The 24,548-nt window shown below is 31.5% G+C and overlaps 2 protein-coding genes across 2 annotated transcripts; both read right to left on the bottom strand.

Moving 5' to 3' along the window:
- Positions 1–10,047: 10,047 nt before the first annotated feature.
- On the bottom strand, positions 10,048–10,872 carry LOC135962448 (histone H1A-like). Its single transcript, XM_065514379.1, has 2 exons — positions 10,723–10,872; positions 10,048–10,654 (listed from the first exon to the last, which is right to left on the bottom strand). The coding sequence occupies exons 1-2, from the start codon at positions 10,723–10,725 to the stop codon at positions 10,118–10,120; spliced, it is 540 nt and encodes a 179-aa protein (XP_065370451.1). The 5' UTR covers positions 10,726–10,872; the 3' UTR covers positions 10,048–10,117.
- A 6,032-nt stretch (positions 10,873–16,904) lies between these two features.
- On the bottom strand, positions 16,905–24,114 carry LOC135961400 (uncharacterized). The gene is made up of 4 exons (XM_065512899.1): positions 23,860–24,114; positions 19,063–19,186; positions 17,311–19,007; positions 16,905–17,220 (listed from the first exon to the last, which is right to left on the bottom strand). Exons 1-4 carry the CDS (start codon positions 24,102–24,104, stop codon positions 16,905–16,907), a joined length of 2,382 nt encoding a protein of 793 aa, XP_065368971.1. The 5' UTR covers positions 24,105–24,114.
- Between the last annotated feature and the right edge of the window lie 434 nt (positions 24,115–24,548).

The raw sequence follows: 24,548 nt of genomic DNA, 5'->3' as shown, positions 1-24,548 counted from the left end.
GTAAAACAACTAAAATTTTCGAATAATTTTTATAGTAATCGCTTAGGTTTTTGACAACTGAGTTAGGTCTATGACAGCAGAGTTTCCGATCAATGTGTATTTATCTATGGTATAAGGCATAGGGTAATATAGAGACGAGACATAATTGTCAAAAACCTAACTCTTGCAACAACAAAATACATAAAAGTCAATGTATTTTGTTGTTGTATCATATGATTTGTTGTATTTTTGTTTGACAATACAAAGTGTCTCGTCTCTATGCGTATTTCTCTACAGTAAAGGGTATTAAAATTGTTTGTTGCCTTGACACCTGTCATAAAGAATTACACAAATCTCAACATTTCAATCATCAAATGTCAAATTCCAAAAACAAAAAAAAAACACAAACAATTAACAATCTACAAACCTAGAAACCGCAATTTAAATAAATTTTCCCAAAAGTTCATACATACATATGTGTCTAAGCATGTGCACAGAAAATTTTCCAATTGTTTATTCAATGTATTTTTAGCCGGCCAGAAAAAGTGTCTGTTTCTAAGTTTAGAATTCCCCAAAAAATGTTCTTTGATTTTTCGTAGTTTATTTTTATTATTTCAGTGATGCATTATTGTTGAACAAGTATCTCAAATAATACGATTTACATAGATTGTTTACATTTGATGTGGTTTTGCTATTCTATTGTTTATAATAAGACTTGAGTGGCTGAAATTTAGGAAATTTTATTGCCAAGAATTTTTTTTTGGTATAAATATGTATGTAAATAGTATTTATTTTACAATAAGCCAGATAATGATAATGCTTCTTTCTTATTATAGTTATTTTATTTGTTTATTTATTTAGTGTTTTTAATTTTATGGGAGGTTATTTCAGTTTTAGCAATTATATGTAACAGTTGATGTTGAAAATTGTAAAAACAAGCAGCTTCTTTACTTTTTTTAACACTTGTTTTTCCTCAAAAAGTTAAAAAATACCTTATTATGAAATGATAATGTTTTCTTCGCCATAGTATATGAATTCTGTGCACGAATTCCGCTATTTAGGCAGTAGAATTTCACCAGAAGGCTGTACACGAATACACATTCCTCACATAACAAAAAGCTGCATTAGCCATCTTGTACAAAAGTAGCCGCTTCATTCAAACAAAGGTAATGTCTTATCCATGCAGCTATATGGCTGCGAAACTTTTCTCTCCTGCCGCGAAATTGATAGCAAGTTGCAAGTTTTCATCAATAAATCACTGTATTTCAGCGATCGAATTCGAATTATACGGTAGCTGTAATGAGATACATATGTGAAAAGAAGTGAAAATGAGAAGCCTTGTGAATGTAATCCCCAAGGTCTTTCAAAAGGGACTTCGGAACTTTGACCGTCGATAGCGGCTATATTTTTGAAGCTTCATCTGACGGATTGGCAGCCACTTATTCAGTTTTAACCATGGACGGTGATTTGAACATGCAATGATAAAATTGTTTTGTCAAAATGGGTGATCTGTTCGGGCAACGTTCTGCGCACTTCACCCCTTTCAAGGTGAGGTCAATTTCTAAATGAATGGGTACTTCGATAAATAAAATTTTTGAATGCACTTCGAAAAATCACTCTTTGGTATGGATTTTGGGCTGGTGGTGTCATTGGTACATATTTCTTTGAGAACGACGTTGGCCAGGTCATCACCGTCAACAGCGAGCGCTATAGGTCGATGATTACTTTTTTGGTCGGACTTGGGTGATATGGACACCAAAGACATGTGGTTTGCCACACAACTCATGTCATATTAAACATTCTGCACGATCGATAACCTCACGTGGAGGTGTGTTAACTGGCCTTCTAGATCATGCGTTAGATTTTGTTGTGGGGTTGTTTTAAGTCACAGGTCTATGTAAATAATCCACAAACCACAGCGGACGCCAACATAACCTATGCCAATGGTTAAATTCAGACTGATTTATGCGCCGGAGTCATGAAAATTTGGACATTTCGAATGCGTGCCACCCAGCGAAGCGCGGACATTTGCACGATGTTATATTCCATACATAATGACATCGATAGGCCTATTTAAATTTAAAGATAGGAAGCGATTAGTAAAAATACATTTTAAAAGGTGCAGTAGACCACGCGGTAGATGGAGAGGAAGCCATAAGGATGACATAAATCTTTATGCAGTAAAATGATCATGGAATTGAATTCAATGAGAAATTAGAGGAATAACTTTGTATTGGCACTATGCTCTAATGATGTGGCGCAAAAGTAATAAATAATAGTTCTTGGTTTCCCAGTGGAGTCCGAATATTTATGTTCCATGTTCCTGACGTGAAACTTTTTAATGAAATATAAACTTTTTGTCGTGGTTAAAGATATTGTCCTTAAAATGTATGAATAATAGCCAAATATATTGTCCTTAAAATGGTGTGAATAAAATTGTTTACTTCCAAAAGGTTATAGGTCAATATTCGGAGTATATGTATATTTCAAAGCAAAAAATATCAAATTTTTTATGAATTTATATGAAAAAACGTACTTTTAATAACGTTTTACTTTATAACTCCTAAACTAATCGAGTCCCCATCGAAATTATTTTGCACGAATATAGTAGAGAGTAGGGTATTCGAATTATTCGATTTTTCTCTTGTTCGAATAAAACGAATAATTCGAATAAGAGATTTTAACTTGTTCGAATAATTCGATCACACATTTAAAATTAATCGAATTATTCGAATAATTTAAATTTTTTTAAAAAGTAAAAAGTGAAGTTTTGATGTCGGGTTTTTAATATTTTATTGTTAAAGAAAAACAAAAAATAACGTTAAAGTTAACAATTCAAGTATTGATAATGTTAAAAAACATTCGAAAACAAAGTCCATAATTAAATTTTCAACAAAAATATTCTGATCAGATTAACTCCCGAACAATCTACAAAACAATTGACTAGCAAACCCTTTAGTTTCCGTTTTGGAGCTATCCTTTAACAAATTTGAGATAGTTGGACATGATCCTGAATTCAAATACAATATAAATGTATAAAGAACTTTTTTATGTCGTTCATTAATTCGGGTTTTAAATAACTAATTATTTAATAAATTTATGTATAACAAATTGTATTATACATCAAGTTCTATCAATTTGCCGAATTTTTGCTTAATAAAGTGGTCTTGGGGAATTACACAATAAAGGGAATCTGTCCAAAGTTTGATATCATTGTCAGTGATCGTGGCTAATTTGAAGTCAGACAGTGCATGATTGACGCATTTACAAATACGCAAAAAGTTTATTACCATGTTAGACATATATTTTAAGATCGTGGCCTTCATCTATTTCAATGTAATCATTATAAATGTCATCCTCAATATCACTTTCGACGACCGTTTTAAAATCACATTCAACTCCACTTTAACCTAAGTTAAAATTTTGATTATTAATTGCGATTCTTCTAATATTTCGCCAGCTAATTAACAAATATTTTATTCCGAACCTTTTATTTTCATTGGTTCAAGTCCTAAGTTAAAAATTTTGAAAGATTTGTTTTTAAAATTGTAACTTCTTGCAGCAATATTTATATATTTATAGAAGGAGCTATCGGAATACTCATCTACTGTGATCGAAAGTCCCTTTGTCTTTAGTTATTTGTCGAATTTCAGAAACAATACAATTTTTGTAGTCATTATTACTTATTTAAATTTGAAATTATGAAAACATTTAAGCATTTTAATAAGTTTAAACATTTATTCGTTTTATTCGATTATTCTACATAAAATTGTTCGAATTATTCGTTATTCGAAAATGGCCATTTTTAAATTGTTCGAATAATTATTCGTAAGAAATTATTCGATTAATCGAACGATCATTAGTCGAATGAATACCCTAGTAGAGAGTTTAGGTGTCCTCAAACAATGTTCTTTTTAAATTTTTAACACCGCGATCTTTGATATTTTTTACATTGAAATATATAATCCGAAAATTAACCTTTAACCTTATTGATGTAAAGAATTTTATTCACACCATTTTACGGACAATATCTTAGCCTTTGAAATGGAATCAAAAATTATGTTGGACTTTGAGTAGTTTCAATATTATGGGCAATTATGTGTATATAATTTTAGAAAATTTTAAAAAATTTTTCAATTTTCAAATCGCGATAGTTTTGAAATAGAAAAAGTTTCCGATGAAAAAGTCCTTGATTTGAGGAATCCTTTGGAACCGTAATATGTGTGTTAGGTTAGGTTATAAAGGCAGCTAGTATCAACCAGCTCACTTGGGTTCATGAATTCGTCCCTTTGTGTGAACCTTTAGGACCTTCAGGACCTTAAGAGGTCCTTCACATGTCAGAACTGGGTTCAATGCCGAACCAACCTGACGGACGAATGAACGAATCCATCCTCCTCATATCCAGAGTAGATCCGCTAGGTCGTGCAAAAATGGACTACCTATTGTCGCAGTCCGATTCCCTGCTACGGCAGGGCAAAGACAGAGAGATGTTCAATCTTCTCATCCTCGTCTTCATCGTGGCAACTCTTACAGAAGTCATTATATGGAGTATTCAGACTCCTAGCATGCGAACCTATCAAGCAGTGCCCCGTGAGCACTGATATCAGAGCTTGTAGGCTAGCCCGAGGTAGCCCCGTGAGGGACATTGACCTATGATGGTCAAAAACGCGCCATGTGAGTCTCGATATCGAGCAATTTGTCAAATTAGACCATCTGAGCTGAGCAGACTCAAATAATTTACGCTGTATTATTGACTTACAGCAGGGTAGCGGTAAAGCGACCAAGTGATCGACTTCATCAATTTGTAGACGTGTGTTAAATTTCATTAAAATCGAAGAATAGCAGTTTTTTGTCCGTTTTTATATATGGATTCTCCCATTTCGGGTTTAGTCGAAAAATTAATTCAACGAAAACCATTCTTGCACCTGTTCGGTGCGGATTTTATGCTGAAGTATGGATCCTACCAGAAGAAATTTTCCCGGAAATATTTGTTTTGGAAATTTTTGTCGGTAATTTTCGGGAATTTATTTATAAGTTTTCTACATTCAGTTACAATATTCAGATTCGTTGTGCCGGCCAGATATGTTGCTAGTTGAATGATTCCATTATATCCATCCATTTTTTTCGGTTTTAGTAAGAGATAGTCAGTTGGCAAACAAGCATTACGGTTACAATAATCGAATTCTTTTCACTTAACTATAATTTTTCAATCACAGCAGAAAAATTCTGCCACTAAGAATGAATCAAATAGAAAGTTTATGTTCTTAAAGGAATTATTACATTATTGCTAGGATGGAAATACGACCCTTTTTTAACACTTTGATGTCAGAATTAAAGTTGTCGTAGATAAAAATATTTTGAATAAGTTAGGACATTGGTTGAGCCTTGAATATAAACTGACAAGCCTCTATCACGTATGGCTTTACCGTTATGGGATGTTGCTTATAAGCAACTTTGAGCCATTGTAGTACATTTTAAAACACAAACAAATATTGATATTTCATGTTATTTTTATTAATTTTAATACATTTTATGTGTGATATGAAACAAGACAATTGGGGGATTCAAACGGTCTGCTATTAGGTCGTATTGTCATAATGTCCTAAAATATCTTTTTAGTTTAAAAAAATTCTTGTTGTGGTGCAAACAAAAAAATTGTTATTTTATGACAAGCCAATAAACATAGTAAAAAACAAGTAAGAAAGTATGGTCGGTCAAGCCCGACCATATAATACCCTACACCAAGTAAATGAGTAAAAATATTTTTCTTTTAAAATATCAATAATTTATATTTTTGAGTGATTTTTCGAAGGGGCCTTATATGGGAGCTATGATCAATTATGGACCGATCACCATAAAATTAGGTCGTGTGATTTATGTCTATATGAAAGTTATTTATGTTGAATTTTGTGTGTATACGAAAATTTTTAAGTGATTTATGCACGTTAAAGTGATTTTCGGAAGCGGGTCTATATGGGAGCTATGACTAATTATGGACCGATCGTAACAAAATTTGGTGACATGAATTTTGTATATATAAAACTTATTTGGAGCGAAATTTGTGTAGATACATAGATAAATTAAACATTTATGACCGATAAAGTCCAATTTCGAGGGGACATTTGTATGGGGGCTAGGTGAAATAATGGACCGATTTCAGCCAGTTTCAATAGGCTTGGTCCTTGGGCCGAAAAAGTAATATGTACCAAATTTGATCGAAATATCTTCAAAATTGAAATATAATCAAACCTGTACTCTGCGCACAAGGTTTACATGGACAGCCAGCCAGCCAACCAGACGGACGGACGGACGGACATCGTTTAATCGACTCAGAAAGTGATTCTAAGTCGATCGGTATACTTTAAGGTGGGTGTTAGACCAATATTTTTGGGCGTTACAAACATCTGCACAAACGCATAATACCCTCCCCACTATGGTGGTGTAGGGTATAAATACTTATGTATTAGTTTATAACTTTTTTGTTTGAAACCCAACAAAAATTTGTTTAAACTAAAAAAATATTTTAGGACATTATGACAATACGAGTTAATAGGAGACCGTTTGAATCCCCCAAATTTGTTTGTGGCTTGCAACATAAGTGTACCTTACATTTTGAACATTTAGATTTTGGAATACCGGTCTGGGATAATCTACACCTTCCTTTTGCTCACCATTCAACCCAATGACCGGCTTGATCAAGACGCATGGATTTTGGAGGTTCTGACACGTATGATCGTTTTGTTGACGACGATGAACCTTGTGATGAAACGTTTGCAATGTTAGATGGTGCTGGAGACGATGGTGACTGATTGCATGCTTGAAGGAATTGCCGATGGACGACCTCTTTTGCGTTGGTTTATTGGCGTAATATCAGATGCGTGTAGAAGCTCGTTTGCTATCATCAATTGATATGCTTCGTGAGATATGTTTCGTTTTTCTGTCTTGATCGAGGTATATTCATATACTTCTTTTGTTTACGACATCAGCGTTTGCATTCTGAAACTGGATTTTCAGCTACCTGATCAATTACTCTCTCCAAATTATAATTTTTCTTCTTCTTCACCTTCTGCATCATCAGAATTTTCCAATCGAAATCGATTATCTGTTTTAATAGTGAGACCATATGGGCGAATTTCAGAAAAAAAATAATTACTACTATGGACAAATGCTGCTTATAAGCAACATTGTGTTAATAAAATTCCTGACATAAAATTATTTTTTTTTTTAAAGTTTTGCAAACATTAGGTCTGTTCATTTACTTTCCCAGTAAATACTTGCAACGAGAGAATAAAATCAAAATTAACAAAATTACTCTCTTAAATTCTCAAAAATAGTAAAAAGTAAATGAACGCTTTTCCAGTAACAATTGTTTTATACACACAATTTTCTTATTTTATTCCTTTTAAAATGTAAAATACTCACATTTTCTTCAATTTAAATTTTTAAATTCTTTTTTTTACATTTTTTCACCACAAAAATAAATAAATAATAACACAAAACATATGAAATATAAGCTGCTAACAATTACGAGTTCAAAACAAGACTTGTAATAGTTTGCAACGAGAGAACAGTCTGTAAAATTTATACGCTTTTGATTTTTGCTCTACTTGAAAGTTTTTTGAGTTAATGAACGCTTTTCCAGTAACAATTGTTACTAAAGCTACGTACACACAGTTGTCATATTCTTACAATATTGTCAGAAAATGTTCAATAAATGGTTAACACCCATATGTTTCAACATAAGTTCTAATGGTTGTGTTAACCATTTTCTGAGCATGTTCCTGACAATCTGACAACCGTGTATACGTAGCTTAACAAGTAACAAACTTTTAGTTATTGAACAAAGCTATTATTTAATTTTCTTATCTGTTATTTATAGTAAAATTCACTTTTTATAAAAAAAAATCATGCGTGATTAGTTCTTATTTCAATTTTTGTAGAACAACTTATTCCACTTTCTTTTGCACACGTCTGAACACCACTTCAACTAGCTCGCAAATGAACACTTGTAAAGCTTTTAAAAATGTAACTTCATAAACGAATGCTCACATATATTAGTTTCAGTTGGAAAAAAACCGTCAGCAAAAATACCTGAAACTGTAGGAACTATGACCGAAAATATACAATGTTGCCTATAAGCAACATTTGACATCAAAGGGTTAATTGAGCATATAGTACATTTGTTGACCAAATGCAACTATTGAATTAGAAAACAATTAAGAGAGCTATATTCGGCTGTGCCGAATCTTATATGTATACCCTTCACCAAATTATACTTTAAAATAATTTTTTTTTAAAATATTTTTAGGTAAACAAAATTTAATTTTTTTTTAATTGTTTTTCAAATTTTTTTTTTAATTTTTTTTTAAAAAAAGTTTTTTCCAAATTTTTTTTTTTTTTTGAATAAAAATGTATGACAAAAAAGATTGTTTGATGAAAATATATTTTTCCCGATTTTGACCCATTGTAGGTCCAACTTATATATGTACGTCGTTGCAAAGGTCTATAAAATATCTATCATTAGATATCCATATTGTCTATATTAATGATTTAGTAATCCAGATATAGATCAAAAATAGGTCAAAAATCGAGGTTGTCCCGGTTTTTTGCTCATATCTCCGTTATTTATGGACCAATTTTGCTGATTTTAAATAGCAAACTTCTCGAAAGCATGTCTGACAGAATTATTGAAGATTTGGATCCCGAAAATATCTGGGGTCTTCAGAAAATTGATTTCAACAGACAGACAGACAGACGGACATGGCTTTTTAGGGTCGGAAATGAAAAATGTAGAAATTACAAACGGAATGACAAACTTATATATACCCTTCTCACGAAGGTGAAGGGTATGAAAAGGTTAGACTAATATTGTATAATAAATATTGATATTTTATACTTCTTTTTTATGAAACCCTGGGAAAAGTCTAAAAAAAACTTTACTGGTTTTTGTTTTAATTTAGTGTTAAAAAATTCCTGGAAATGAAAAATAATTTGAATTTCCTCCTGGGGAGGGAAAAAGTCTCGGAAATTAGGAACGCTATGCAGGATGTATAATTAAACCATATTTTTATGCAAATGAGCCTTGTAAAACATTGATTTCGACTAGTGCTGGATATAGCGATATATTAACAGAGTTCATTCTCACTAAATTGGATGATATTTATGGGGACGACATATGGTTTCAACTATCCACAGCCCACGAAACAATTAAATTACCGCATGAGACATTTTACACAATTGTTTTAAATTTATTGGGTTATTTGAATGCCAAGGCAATTTAACGCCACATGTAAAAGGGTTGTGGAAATTTTCGATAAATTTGTGCTATTCCATATAAATTGAAAGAGAAGCAACTTATTATAACAAGTTAAAAATGCATTACATTTCCAGAACCTCAAAATAATGTCCTTAAATAGGAACGCTCAGCCAATTTTAGGGTACATTCTATTCAGTCTCGATTCCTTGTTGATTTTTTTTTACAATTTTCTATTTTTTTCATTTGATGACGTTTCTTTTCTATTCTTTTCATTTGTATTTTGTTCTTTGGCCCGTATTTTCTAGCTGTTGTTCATTATTGTAGTTATTTGCTGAATTTTATATTCAATTTCAAATTTTATTTTTGTCGACATTGTATTGTTGTTGTGCTCTTCTTTTTTTTTGCTTCTTATTTCATTAATTTAGTTTTTGGCAATAGTGCCCTTTCCTTAATTGAAATATTTTGCATTAGTGAAAGGAAAATTTAATGCAAAAACTAAATAGTTCATTTAATTTGAAATAAGGCATCTTTATGAGCAACAAGTGGTTGTTTATTTTTAAATAGGCAACGGTTATAGCGAAAATAAATTATAAATTTTATGATATTTGCAGAAACATTCTTTGATTTCTTGGGAGTAATTCGTTTAGCCAGAAAAAGCTTAGGAAATCTAATATATTTGTATGAATATTATGGAATTATGTATTCAAATTCTATGACTCTTAACTAGTTCATTGTCATTACTAAACAACTTCCAAGTAATATGCAATTATATGTAGTACTCATTGAAAAGTCAAAATCATTTTCGACCTGTGTGATTTAAACGTATAAAAATATAATGATTTTATTAAAAATAAAAAACTTGATTAAACAAAATAACATGATTCACATTTGGGCTGAAAATATCCGTTTGACTTTTTTTACTTTCTTAGGCTTGAGAGCTGGACCCCGCATTGTCTTGAGCTGCTTTACAATTGTCTTTGCAGTTTTTTTCTTTAATTTCTTTTCATTTTGCTCTTTGTTTTTTTTGGCATTTTCATGCAACGGACTTGTCGGAGGAACTCTAAATGAACCAGTTAAACCAGTCCCCTTAACGCTCACTACCTCACCCGTTTCCAGCGCAGCCTTAAAGAATTTTTTCATAAAAGGCATGCGGTGCTTCAGATCACCTGCAGTGTGTAAGAAATTCTGCAAAATATATTTCCGTATACCGGCAAGCGAGAAACCTTTGCGTGAGTTTGTAGATAAAGCTTTTATGGCTCGTTGCATCATGGTTTTTGTGGCCACTGGCTTGTTATTTTGAGGTCGCTGTTCTTTATAGGAAGCTTCTTCAGATGATTTGGGTGTTATGGGTATAAATGGCACGTTGCTTTCGCTAGATGATGTTTCATATTGAGTTTGTTCCTTTGTATCGTTAGTATTCTGAATTTAGAGACAAATTGTGATTTGTGAAGAATAGTTTTTATTTTATGGCTAAATTTAGTACTTACCATTTTGGTTTTAATTATTTCGCTAAAAGAGTTTTATGGTATAGAAAATATATGTACGTATTTTCGAGTTTTCCGATGGTAAATGTTTCAAAATTATTTCAGCAATTTTATTTCTATTTAAATAGAAATTTGAAACTTAGATAGACTTGTTTGAAAAGTTTTTTTCTAATTACTGTAAAGTGAAATCGTGTTTACTAAATATATTTAAAAATTCTGCTGACGGATATCTGTTATTCTGGGTAAAGCCCTAAGCTGCAATAGCAATATGCCCAGTACTATCAAAAGAGTCAATCGCTGTAAACCAAATTGACTTACGCCGCCTTGATATGCTGACGAAAACTTGATCAGATCACAGCTAGGTCTTTATTGGATATGAAAACCTGTCCGTTTGTCCATTCCACCTTGATAATGGAAAAGCTTGTTATGGTATAATTCTCTTACCGGAGATATCTGGATATAGAGCCCAGTGCTCCAATCGAACCTAGGCAGTATGTGGATGTATGGTTCACGGTCCGATCCAAACAGATACATTTTCAAATGGTAATATTCAAGGGAAAGTATTCTTCAATATTTCAGATTAAAATGTTTGTTAACATTGTGGTAGATACTGGGCCAAGATGTCCACTTTGGTAATGTAGGAGCTGATTGCTTAGTCAATAATATTTTTATGCATGAACTTGTATGCGTCTGGAACACTTATTTGGAATACTTAATGGAATATATCTTAGAAAACTCCGGATACTTGGTTAAGCTAAACGATTTATCTATCCGACCAAAATAAAATACCAGATGCTGCTACTCTCAATAAGGGAGAACTTAGACTACTTACATGATGGTAACTGGACACTTTGGTCTTTGCTACCAACAGTACGTTGCGGATAATGCTGCCAGGGGTTTGAGGAATTGAGCTTTCAGGTCGAAACCTCAGAGCATGTACTCTGTAAGAAACTACTGCTGCACAGTGAGGTTAATCACACAAAAAATTGTAATAAATCTGAATTTTCTAAACTACAAGAGAAAAGGCTAAAGAGAAAATATAATTTTTGGCCACCCTTTATAAATTTATTCACTTTTTTTCGAAAATCCTCCCTTTAAAGATTTTATAGTTGCTTCCGTTACGTTTTTGAACGAGTTGAGCCACTTACGCTGAAAATCGAACATATTCTGGGATACCTTTCCTTTGTTCTTTAATTATTTTCTTACAATAGCCCAATACCTTTACACAAGCCAAAGTTCTGGACAGTTGGATGGATTTGTCTCCAGTGCACACTGTGGTAAATCACAAATCTAGCTGGACAAAATTAAAAAATAAATGTCTGGCAACATTCCTTCTGATCATTTAATGAGCTTCTCAATACAATAGGGAACTGTAATTCATGTTTTTTGTTTTTTTGGTTTTTAGCTCCGATTAGGAAAAACTAAGCTTTAAAGTCAGTTGTTGTCAACAGGTACATTAAGATTTCAAAGAGAAGTGTATTTTTTGTGTGACTTTGGTTTATGATTAAAAAGGCTACGGTGATTTTATTGTCATAATTTTTTTATATTATTATTAAGCTGCATTTCAAGGAAATATGCAACAATTTTCATTTAATTATTTCCATTGTAACTATTAAAAAAAAATATTTCTTGTGAGAAGATCAGAAATTGGAAAAAATAAAATATTTCCTTTTTACAAGTAGATATAAAGCTGTTTACTACGCATAGTTCCGCTGTAAAACTATATTTGGATTAATCTGTCAAGTGTTCACTTTAAGGTAAATCAAAAACATCTTGCGCATTTTTGCGACCGCCATACATTTTTTTTCACTTTTCCAGTATGACCTACACAAAGAAAAAATAAAATTTTTCCTTTTTTCAAGTAGAGTTAAAGCTGTTTATTCCGGATAGTTTCCGTGTAAAACTATATTTGAGTTAATCTTTCTAGTGTTCACTTCAAGGTAAATCAAAAACATCTTGCGCATTCTTGCTACCGCCATAAATTTTTTCACTTTTCCAGTATGACTTCTACTTTTTCATGAAAGAAAATTTTTGAAGAATGGCAAAAAACTCCCAAAATACATTGCGAAAAAAAGTTGGTTTTTTATAATCGTTTATATATTTGAACTAATTTTGTATATGATTCATAAGTGAGAAGTGAACCCAACGTGTTTTATTAATTTTGTCCAGTTAGATTTGCGATCTACCACACTGTGGAGTGCCTCCTACTAAGCGAATAATGTATTGAGGAGCTTCTGGTAAGCTTGGTCAGCCGCCAACTTTAACCGCATCCATTAAAGATGATTTAAATAAAACGCAACTCATTTAAAAATTAAAATACTATGTATCGGTTATGCGGTTTGGTATACAATATTAAAAGAACATGGTGTACCACATTACCAGCCAATTTTTTCAATAGCTTGTTTATGGGTGTTTTCTCTTTTTCGCAAATTTCTCTGAAACTTGAAATTAAAAGACTTTTTTACTTTCATGGATATAAACCTAACACTTGTAGCAAAACACCAGCTGAAAACTGTTCCAATCGAATTAATATTCTAAAAATTATAGTCAAATAAAAAATAGGTATACCACATTACCCGAACTTACTCTACTGTTTGATACCACTCTAGGGGCTTTTTTCCTTATTGTCATGATGTCAAATCCGGCAAAGAACGATAAACTCCGTAATATATATTTCTGTGTCTATAGTGCCTGATGTCACATTGCGATCTGGATCTTTCTGAACTTTATACAACTTCAACCCAGCATTACCTTTAGCCCTGCGCACAAAAGCATCAGAGCATTTAACTTTACGAGATGCTTATCTCATAGAAATAAACAATCTTGTTTAGTGAAATAAACAACATTTCCTTTTATTTTATAAGACAAGTATTATATTGGGTATAAGACTTTAAAATGCGGGCCCTCCTTTTTTGGCCACGGTTTTTGTTTCCAATAACTTAAATGTCATTTCGAATGGCACATATTTTTCATTTATTCCCATTTAGTTATTGAACATTATAGTGTAAACAACAAAGTTTTTTTTTGCTTCGAAGATGTGGAATTTTCTAATAACAAATCGTCACATGCGGGAAGTTTAGCTTTACTTATTTAATTTGAAAAAAAGTGCAGTTACAGCACACCGATTACTCTCCAAAGCTTGTTTCAATGTGAGACGTTTCAAAACGTTTGCGAGCAGCGGTATTCACCCAAAAGCAGTGAAATTGGGTACCATACGAATTGATGCCGATAGACCTTGAAAGACGATTTTGCAATCATTTTTGTACCGAATCATTACTTGCGATTAAAAATGCATCCACTACAATAAACCGAAGCGTAAGAGATTTGTGAAGCCCGGCCGACCAACCGAATCGACACCAAAGTCAAATATGGCGCTAAGGTAATTCTCTGTATTTAGTGGGAGCAAAAGGGTCTGAAAAGGGCTGCTGTAATCTGAACAGACTAACAAAGGGAATTTGTATCGAACGCAATTGATTCGTTTGAAGCGAGTATTGGGCGAAAAATGCTCGGCCTCGTGTTGCAATATCTGTTAAAACGTATTTAGAATGAAGTGGTTGAGAAGTTTTGCCTTACCCGCTTAATAGTCTAGACCGTGCACCGCCCGACTACTATTTGTCTTGATGGATGAGGAACACTTTCTCTGGGATATTCTTCACTTTAGAACAGAATATCTGATATTGGCTTGATTCGTTCTTGGCCTCAAAAGATGAGCAGTTACTTTGGCTCGGGATCCATATCTTGCCAGAAAGATGGGAAATGGTCGTAGCCACTTTTTCATAATCAAAGCTAAATATTTAAAAAAATCCCGCATTTTTAAGTTATACTTTTAATAACAAATTCATTGAAATATTTTTATTTGTACAACTATATTTATATTCCAACAGTCTCACAAATTTTATTTTCTTAAAGTCTATTTCCTATACACAGAAAAAATTATGACTAAAATATTTTCAAACATATGCATGTTTAAAATCAGATTTGTATTTTATTATTTAGTTTATTTGGTTTTATAAATATTTTAATTGGTTTCAAATTTTATGGTTAACAATGCTAACAACTTTTTTTAATAATGGGAAACGTCTATTTGTTTTGTAAATCTTTTAACATAATGTACATAAAATCAAGTACGTTTTCATTTTGTGATACATTTTTATAATATTAAAAATAATAGACAACACTTGTACATAACAAAATATTTTCTTTATTAAAATTTTGTTTGAATTTTTTTATAAAATCAAACAATTTTTTAAATGATTGAAAAAATTTTTGTTTACTTTGAAACAAAAACAAAATTTGTAGTGAATTTTGACAAACAGCTGTAAATTAAAAATAAATTATACATATATTTTGAAAAAAAATATTTACATATGTACACAATTTTTATGTTTTGGTCTTCATGAAACAGACTTGGAGTTCAAGGGCTCAATAGCTCCTCACGTTTCTAGACTGGTAAGTATGTATGAACTTAAAACTCTTTATTATATTATTGCTAAACCTTCCGGTATAATTGCAGACGTTTTAATCTTCCTATATCACAAAGGGAACGATTATTGGACCCAAGTGAGCTGTACGAGATGAAGGTTTTGAACGGCTGCCTGAATACCGTACCATAGCTACCTATGACAGAAATTTGGGAGAATACGTCATAAATGGTAAGACGATTGAATTTCATTAAGATGAATGTGAAAACTGGTTTATCTTCCCACAGGTGAACAATTCCCTTGGATTCCCGTTTGCTGGAAAGTCCGTAAGTTTGGCAGAAACTAGTTCATATTTAGTATGACAGTATTTTTTATAGAAAATATTGTGTATAACAGTATTTTATTTAGAAATTATTGTATATAACAGTATTTTCTTTAGAAACTATTGTGTATAACAGTATTTTTGTATAGAAAATATTGTCTGTAGCTGTTGTATTGTCTGTTGTGTATAACAGTATTTTCTTTAGAAAATATTGTGTATAACAGTATTTTATATAGAAAATATTGTGTATAACAGTATTTTATATAGAAAATATTGTGTATAACAGTATTTTCTTTAGAAACTATTGTGTATAACAGTGTTTTCTTTAGAAACTATTGTGTATAACAGTGTTTTTCTATAGATAATATTGTGTATAACAGTGTCTTTCTATAGAAAATATTGTGTATAACAGTGTTTTTCTATAGAAAATATTGTGTATAACAGTATTTTATAAAGAAAATATTGTGTATAACAGTATTTTATATAGAAAATATTGTGTATAACAGTATTTTCTTTAGAAACTGTTGTGTAAAACAGTATTTTCTTTAGAAAATATTGTGTATATCAGTAGTTTCTATAGAAAATATTGTGTATTGTGTATATCAGTAGTTTCTATAGAAAATATTGTGTATATCAGTAGTTTCTATAGAAAATATTATATTATAATATTTAATTAAAATATTTATTGATTTTGAATTTAAATGTTATTAATATTTTAATTGATTTAATAAAAAATATTGTTTGAAAATCTATTCAAAACCAATTAGTTGTTTGTATGGTTTTATTAAAAATATTGTTTGATTTTATGAGGAATTTCAAATAATATGTTTCATTGATAGTTAAAATATTTTAATAAGAAAAAAAAAATTTTTTTTTCAATAAAATATTTACAAATTTTGTTGTTTGATTTTGTGATTTTTGTGATAGGTCCCATTTCAATAAAATATTCAATTGACTTTATGAATTTTGTAATTGGATTTGAATTTTTGTTTTCTCTGTGTACGATTTAGTTTGAAAGATTCGGATTTATTTTGGCTCTTTTTTGCGCTGGTATCATGTGGACCGAAGTTTCTTGATAGCCTTATAAAGGTTGAAAGGGATATTATTTATAACTCTCCACAGATAATTTTGAATTTTACTCCTGAACTGAATCTAGTAAACAGTAAGGTTGCACTTAAGATTGTTGCAGTCGTGGTGCTTCTTCAATCTAGCGAAGGTCTTTTGTCCAAATCATTTTTCCAAAGCCCCAAACATCGTAAGGACCCGCATGTGGTATCAATGGAAAGGCTTTGGGTATGAACCAACACTTTTATTTATTAAGACATATAACGATTTACAAATATGCATATATTCAATAATACAATAATAAATATTAGTTAACTTGTATGTTTTTTTGTGGAAAAAATTATAAATATTGTCTTGAAATATTTGAATCGTAATCACTAATCAAAATTACTCGAAAAACGATTTATCACCAGGGTAGGACTATTGGATACATTAGAATTACGTTTGGGCAGGGGTGGTGGTGACCTTGGACTCATGCCATACATATTTGGTATACTGCGTTGCTCTACCGTATACACATCGTTGCAAACTTTAGGTGTTTCGTACTCGTCATCGGCAAAATTGTAGTTTGGGAATGTATCTTCAAAACAGGTGGATGAGGATTTCACACTGGATAACCTTTCTAGGTCCTTAACAGACATGCGGTAAGGTGACGGAGATGCTTCGGGAGGTGGTGTGTCAGGTAATGGGAGTCTAAAGAAAGAGAGATGGAGAGAAATAATTAAGGGACATATTAGATAGAATAGATTTCAGAAAACAATGAGTGTGAGGTAAAATACTTACTTCATTGAGGATTGTTTCTTAAATGCTCCCTCCTTTTGCGAAGGTTTCCTCTTCTTCATTGAAGCCTGTTTCTGGTATTCTGTCTCTGAAATGGTTGCCACATAGCAGGCCTGATCGGGTTTCTTAACAACCAACACATTCTTGGAACCCTCCAACAGATCAGGATAAGCTTTAATGCCAAAGTAAGCAATCAAACCTCCAGCTATTGTGGACAATAGAAATATCAAACACAACATGCCAATGGTAAATTGTTTATTATCTTCTGAAATCCAGATATTTTCTTGTCTCTTGGCCGGTACATGCAGTGGCAAACAGTTAAAGGGTGAAATGTCATTATTAAACGAAGGCAACAAACAGAACGTATAGGTGGTATTCTCCTGCAGGGGACCCACTATTAATTCTGGCAAGGCATAAGGCATGCACTCATAATCTAAGGAAGTATCACCATAAACAATAACAGATGATTCCAATTGTTCGCTAAACCAAATGACCAGCACTTCCTTAGGATTTTCTATGCTCACTTTGACGGTATTGTTTTCGGCTATCAACTGCAATTCAAAATTGTATGTTGGGGCAGGAAATTTAAAATATTCCAAATCATCACTAAACAGTTCAGCACTTGGTTCCACTGCCTTATCCGAGGGAATAAATTCAAATTCTCTGGACTGAGAAGATTGAGCATAAGTAGTAGAATCAAAACAGCGCATTTTTAGGATATTTGAGGATTCCGTTGAAGACAATTCACTGGAAAGCACATAATCACTGCTATTCTCTATGCCGCCACCACTGCCATAGGTTTTTGATGTAGTCGCTTTACTAGTAGAGGTTTCGGGTTCGGTCACCGTCTCCAATTCTTTTTCCTCTACTGTGTCTTGTACTGTGGTCGCAGAAACCAAACAATTCTCCTCTCCAAAGTCAACTTCATCCAAGGATACTCCATACAAATGATGAGGAGCCTTGCAGTACAAAACATCCATAAACTGCAGGCGATATTCTTTGTACAGTTCTCCCAACTCCTGCAGGTCACAATTACAAATCCAATCATTATTGGCCAAATTCAACATGGATATTCTCTGAGTCACTAAAATCGGCTGCAGCACCTCTACCGCCAACGTGGTCAATAGATTTTTCGAAAGATTTACAAACAATAATTTTTCTCTTAAACTTTCGAAAGCATCTTCCTCTATATACTGAATACGGCTTTCGGTAATAATTAAATATTTTAAATTTGGTGTGGACTTGAATAATTTTTTTCCCAAAGAGCCACTAAAAACATTGTTGCTCAAATCCAAATACACCAAATTGTTCAAATAACTCACACCAAACAGATTTCTATTGCCATTGATTTTTAAATTCGCATTTAATTTCAAATTCACCAAAGTCATTTGCACTGGCTGAAATATGGCCGGTTCTAATTTCTCAATGTGGGATTTGATTGTCAAATACTTAAGGCGAAACAGACCCAATAAGGCACCACTCTCCACTCTGCTTATGGTCATGTGGGACAAAGAGAGAACGAAGGTATTTTTGAAAAGCGGCGAATTGAAGGCATTACTTTTTATTTTGGTGATATTGCCGAAACGTATAACGACCTCATAGAAAGAAATATTAGAAGGCAGCCAGTAGTTCTTTAGAATTCCCAGGGGAAAATCTTGTTTCTCGAGTAGTAAGACATCTATGGAGGCACAAGGACTTGTCTAGAAAGATATTAAAATATTGTTAAAATTTTTAGATTTTTACATTAGTGCTTACCTTGACTACATCGTGTACAGCGGCGTATACATTAACCACATTCGTACAGGCTATTTGGCATAGTTTCTCTTGACATCCAGTTAAATTTTTTCCAAGTACTTCGTACAAGTCACTTAGTTTATAGCTAAATGGGTTTTATATAAAATGCATATTTTAGTAAGAAAGAGTTTACAAGTTTACGGTAAATATAGATTCGTTAAATCTCTGGGGAAAAAACTGTATCAGTTCCACTACTAGTTCTAGAACTCATCCTTGTATTGAGTAATCGTTGTAGTTTTTTGTTCAAAATTGTCAACTTTGGAACCAGTTATAATATTTTAAGTAATAAACACTCCATTAGAACGGTTCTACACAATTTCTAATTGTATTTCAGAAATTTCCGATTACATTTCAGAAGTTTCCATTTCTAATTGTATTTCCGAATATTCCATTTAAAACATTCTGAAATAAAATTTGAGATTTCTGAAATTCAATTAGAAATTTTTGAAATACAGTTAGAAATGGTTTAGAGCTAGTTCTATTTTTTGTGATTTTGTTCGAAATTGACCCATTTGTCTTGAATTTTATTCTCAAATCCATTTAACAGTCGATACATATTAAATATGGCGGTGAAAAAAAATATTCCTTATCTGATTTGAAGTTATATTTTCAACGTTACAAATTCAAACAATGATTACTAAATAGTTCTAGAACACACAGTGGAGCAGAATCAAATTTTGTGGAAATAAATCTGGCATTTCTAAATGGCTGGTCCGTAGTATTTTTGAAGGACGGAGTTTTAAAGTAGCATATTTTTGAATCTAATAGAGATATTGACTTGAAATTTTTTCTGTATGACCAAAAGTTAACGTGTCTAAACAAAACAAGTAAGAAAGTATAGTCGGTCAAGCCCGACCATGTTATACCCTACATCGAGAAGAGCAGTTTTCTTTTAAAATTAGGTGGCATGTCTTCTATATATATGAAGCTTATTTGTGTTGAATTTTATTTGAATACCAACATTTATAAGAAATCTATACTCGTAAAAATGATTTTCGGAAGTGAGTCTTATATGGGAGCTATGACTAATTATGAACCGATTGTTACAATATTTTTTGTATATATACAACTTATTTGTGTTAAATTTTATTGGAATACCAACATTTTTAAGAGATTTATGCTGTTTAAAGTGATTTTCGAAAGTGGACCTTATATGGGAGCTATGACTAATTATGGACCGATCATCACAAAATTTGGTGGTGCGAGTTAGGCTTACATAGATCTTATTTGTGTTGAATTTGGTTTGGATATCAATATAAATAAGATATTTATTAGAGCTTAATTGGGACAAGAAGAAAGCTTGTACCAAATTTTGTTGAATTATCATTGAAATTAATTATGAATGAAATTAACAGGTTGGTATAATTTAAGGTGGGTATATTAAGGTTGGTATATTTAAGCACATTACAAACATCAGCACTAACCCAATATACCCTCCCCACTATGGTGGTGTAAGGTATACAAATTAGTTTGGAATAAATGTAGATCAAATTCTTCCTAATATTTGCAATCCTATTAAAATGTTGATAAAAATTTAAAAAACTCAATAAATATGAAATAAAATCTTTATTTATTTTCTAAATAACAAAATGTAAACAAACTTGTGCGAAGCTCAAAGGGAATGCCGCAATTCGTAAAAATTGAAGCGAAAATCCTAAAAATGGTATTTTTTACAATTTTGCCCATAGCTTCCACATTTTATTCGGAGCTGGGAAAATACTTTAAGGATAAATATCGAACACATCAAGGTTTCCAAAGCTGCTTTCCGTTTTCTGATTGCAGCTTTGGGATTTTAGAACATTTGGCCCAAACTTGAAATTTTGATAAAACATGGGTCAAGTTCCGAAGGGTGTAGGGCCGACATTTTCGAAAAATAGGACATTTTGTTTATATATTCTCCGTGAAAGTGCTTTACAGAAAAACATAACATTGTTATATATTCTTAGAGAAAGTTTTTTTAATAAAAAAAAAAAACATTCGCCCAAAAAACCGCAAAAATTTACTATTTTTTGAATTTTTAAATTGAAAATCGTTTATTTGTGGATCCATAATCGACATTGCTCTGAAATCTTTTGTATATTATTGGTCATTTAGTTGCCTAGCTAACAAAAGTCCATTCGGTTCAAAGATAAGCCCTAAATTTTAAAAAAAGCGGACCAATGTATGGAATAATTTTAAAATTCAAATTTTTAAATTATACGATTTAAATATGTTTTTCAAGACCTCTCCGAGGTCTTGAAAAACATCAAAAATTTGACAATCATTAAAATCGGATGGGAAACAAAAAAAGGCACGTGTTTAAAATTGTTACATGTCGATTCTGCCCCATTGTGGAACGGTTCCTATGAAATTGTGTTTGCTCTGTAAAGCTTCTCTTGAACTATTTCAGAGGTTTACAATTTCAAACGAAAATCATGGATAAAATAACTGATTCCGTAACCGTTCCAACCGTAACCGCTCTGTGAATCTTTTTAGAAGTGGTTTGGAAGGTGTCAGTTTCAAAGAAAAATAATTGGTATCATCGCCAAACGAGTACTATAGGCAATACGAATGTATTCTGGAACTATGATGGGTTTTGGTTTATTTTAAAAGTTTTTTGATGACACTATGCGACAAAAAATAATACCTGGAAAGTGATACAATTTTTCTGGAAGGTGCTGTCGAGTATAACAAGAATCTGAAAATTTGCAAAATACCTCCAAAATCTTGAGTTACGGGTAATACACCGGTTTTTCATACCTTTAAGCACTTTAAGCTGATTCTCAATCAATTTTAATTTTTTAAACTGATTTAAAAAGAAGAAACTGTGGCCTCTCCAATGATGTATATATTATTTAAGTATTTTGACAAAATTTGTGTGCATTTCTTCAGCAAACATATTTCACCATAACATTTTCCACCTTCGAAGAAGATTTTAAATAGTATTTTATAAAGGAACCGTACTATTTATGCATTGATTTAAAAAATGCAGGTTTAAAAAGTTCCGAAAGTTCCTAACATAAACTCTGCTAAACATTTAGAGGCCAAAGACCGAGCACAAAAATTGAAGTCAAATTTTATACAACAAATATATCGCTGTATAATGGATGACAAATCGTATGTTCTGGAAAATTTTTCGGGGTCAATATTTTTATGTTGCTAGTAAAGTTTAGAAAATTTAGAAAAAGTAGAAAATTTTTCCAAAATGTTCTTGACACGGCAAGTAATATACAGTTGCGTATATTAAAAAGGGCTCCATAAATAGCGAAATTTACATCAAGGAATGTTTACAAAAGATGATGCTTCTATTCATAAGATGTGTCTATTTATTGTTGGCCTGATTTGGCATCCAGTCACTATGGTAAGCAAGGTCTGGAGTGGTACAAGAACAATAATGTGGTATTTATACCAAGAGAGGAGAAATATTGGGCTCTTATTAATAAAGAATTGAAGAGTACAAAAAAGGTGTCCACAAGTGAGAAGCCGCAGAACATCTACTAAAAACAATCAAGTCAGCAAATTTTTTTAAATTTTTTTACTAATTAAATGGGTTCTAAAAAAAAGTGTGCTCAACAAAACGTACAACACTAGTATAAAACGAAAAAAAATAATTATTTCAATGTGTAATTTGTTTATATATAAAATTAAAATCATTCATTTAAAATATTATCGTTAAAAAAATGCATAAAAAACATACTTTTTAATTTAGTTTTTAACAAAACTTACTTTTGTTTCTTTATCTTTTAACAAAAGGTCCTTTTTCTTTTTTGGTTTTATATCAAACATCCTTAACATTTAATGTGGTGACTTATGGCAGTTAGATGTATTTCTTAAATAGTAAGAAACATGTTACCATTTCCTGGTTCATGCTGTTTTTTAAGGGGACAAAATAAATAAAACTCATTTTCCCAAAAAAAATTCTATTGCTATCACGAATCTGTTTTCTCTGTGTAGTTCATTAGAAATATAAAAATATTTTCTCTTGTAAATTGTAATAATAATAAAATATAAAAAGAATCAAAACAGTAAGTATGTTAAGAATTTTTCAATCTCAGTCCTTATCTTTGGAGCTTATTTCTTCAATGTAGGACGGGTCGAACTATCGAACTGTGATAGCTCATATTACAAAAGCAACGCTGAAAATTTGAGTTAAATCAAATAATGGCAACCCGATTTGATGCTTCGAATTGCCTTTTAAAGGAATGTATTAATTTCTCGGTTTTTGCTAATTTGTGTATCAGGCCAATGAAAAAAATTTAAAAAAAAAATTTTATAAAAAATTTAACTTTTTTTGGCTACAAAAATGTATCCCTGCTAGATCTTAGAAAGTTAAAAATAGAGTTACACTAAAAAATTTCAAAATATTAGTAACATTTCTTTTTACATTTTTTTTTGTCAAATATTATCTAAATGATTTAGCTTTTTGTATTGTGTGTTGAAAGATAATTCAGTATAGATAACATAGCCTTTATAAGTAAAATGCGAAAAGTAATTTAATAAAAAAAAATGTTTTTCGAAAATCGAAAATAATGAAAATTTGTCCCTTTTAAACGAATTTTTGAACATCAGAATCGATGTGGTTTGGGTAACAGTTGTTTAATTTGTTTGAAAATTTCATCGTTGCAGTTTTATATCAAGTTTTATATTCCATTGTCAATTTATATGAGTTATTTTTTTGTAAGTCAAATCCTTTTACCGTAATTTTGTATGACATTTCAGTTAGTAGCAGTGACTGAAAACTCCATTTTTATAATTTTTTTTCAAATTTCAATTAATTACCGTCCACTTTTATTTGAATTTGATGGCTCCTCCTCAAGACTAAATTGACCAAGGCCACTACTGAAGTCTGTATCATCATTAAGTGCAACCAAATGAGCATCGCTAACTAAAAATTGTGCGCTTGCTGCAACAGCCTCATTGTAACCGTTATTTTGTTGTATGGCCATATAGAAAGTTGTAACGACAATACAAAGTCCAACTGTTAGTAAAATCCAGGCACATAATTGTAAACGCTTCTGATTCATACAAATGAGAGATTTGCTGAAAGTGTTAAATAATTTTATAATAAAAAAAAAGTAAATTCATGCACAATCGAATTGAAAAAGTTTAAAAAACCTTATTAAGAAATATCGCATCTCGCACTGCTACCTCTAAAGTGAGTCAACTCAAAAATACATTACAAAAGAGTAGAGAAAATTATGTAAGTGGGTAGATATGACCTCTGTACATCGATTTCTTGTAAAAAGTGAAAATTTAAAAATATGTTTAAGATTTGATATTTTTACAAATAAAGCTTGAGTGCATGTAATTCTCATTCACTCTATTGTTCTATTTGTATCTTTAGTTTTTCTAAAGCCTTTTGGGAAAAGGTTTCCTGATGATATGGCCTAAGCAACCAGTGAAATGCGCATAGAAACTAGCTTATCCCACCACAATAAATTTCAGTGAATTTATCAATTATTGGGAAT

This window comes from Calliphora vicina, chromosome 5 (genome assembly GCF_958450345.1).
Source record: "Calliphora vicina chromosome 5, idCalVici1.1, whole genome shotgun sequence".
NCBI lineage: Eukaryota > Metazoa > Arthropoda > Insecta > Diptera > Calliphoridae > Calliphora > Calliphora vicina.
This window is presented reverse-complemented; position numbering and strand designations above follow the sequence as displayed.

What these genes read in the sequence shown, in the direction of transcription:
- LOC135961400 (XM_065512899.1), bottom strand. Translation starts at nt 24,104, where the DNA reads ATGAATCAGAAGCGTTTACAATTATGTGCCTGGATTTTACTAACAGTT. An exon ending in AATTCAAATAAAAGTGGACG is followed by an intron (nt 19,187 to 23,859) that starts GTAATTAATTGA and finishes AAACCCATTTAG; the next exon opens with CTATAAACTAAGTGACTTGT. An exon ending in CTGTACACGATGTAGTCAAG is followed by an intron (nt 19,008 to 19,062) that starts GTAAGCACTAAT and finishes ATATCTTTCTAG; the next exon opens with ACAAGTCCTTGTGCCTCCAT.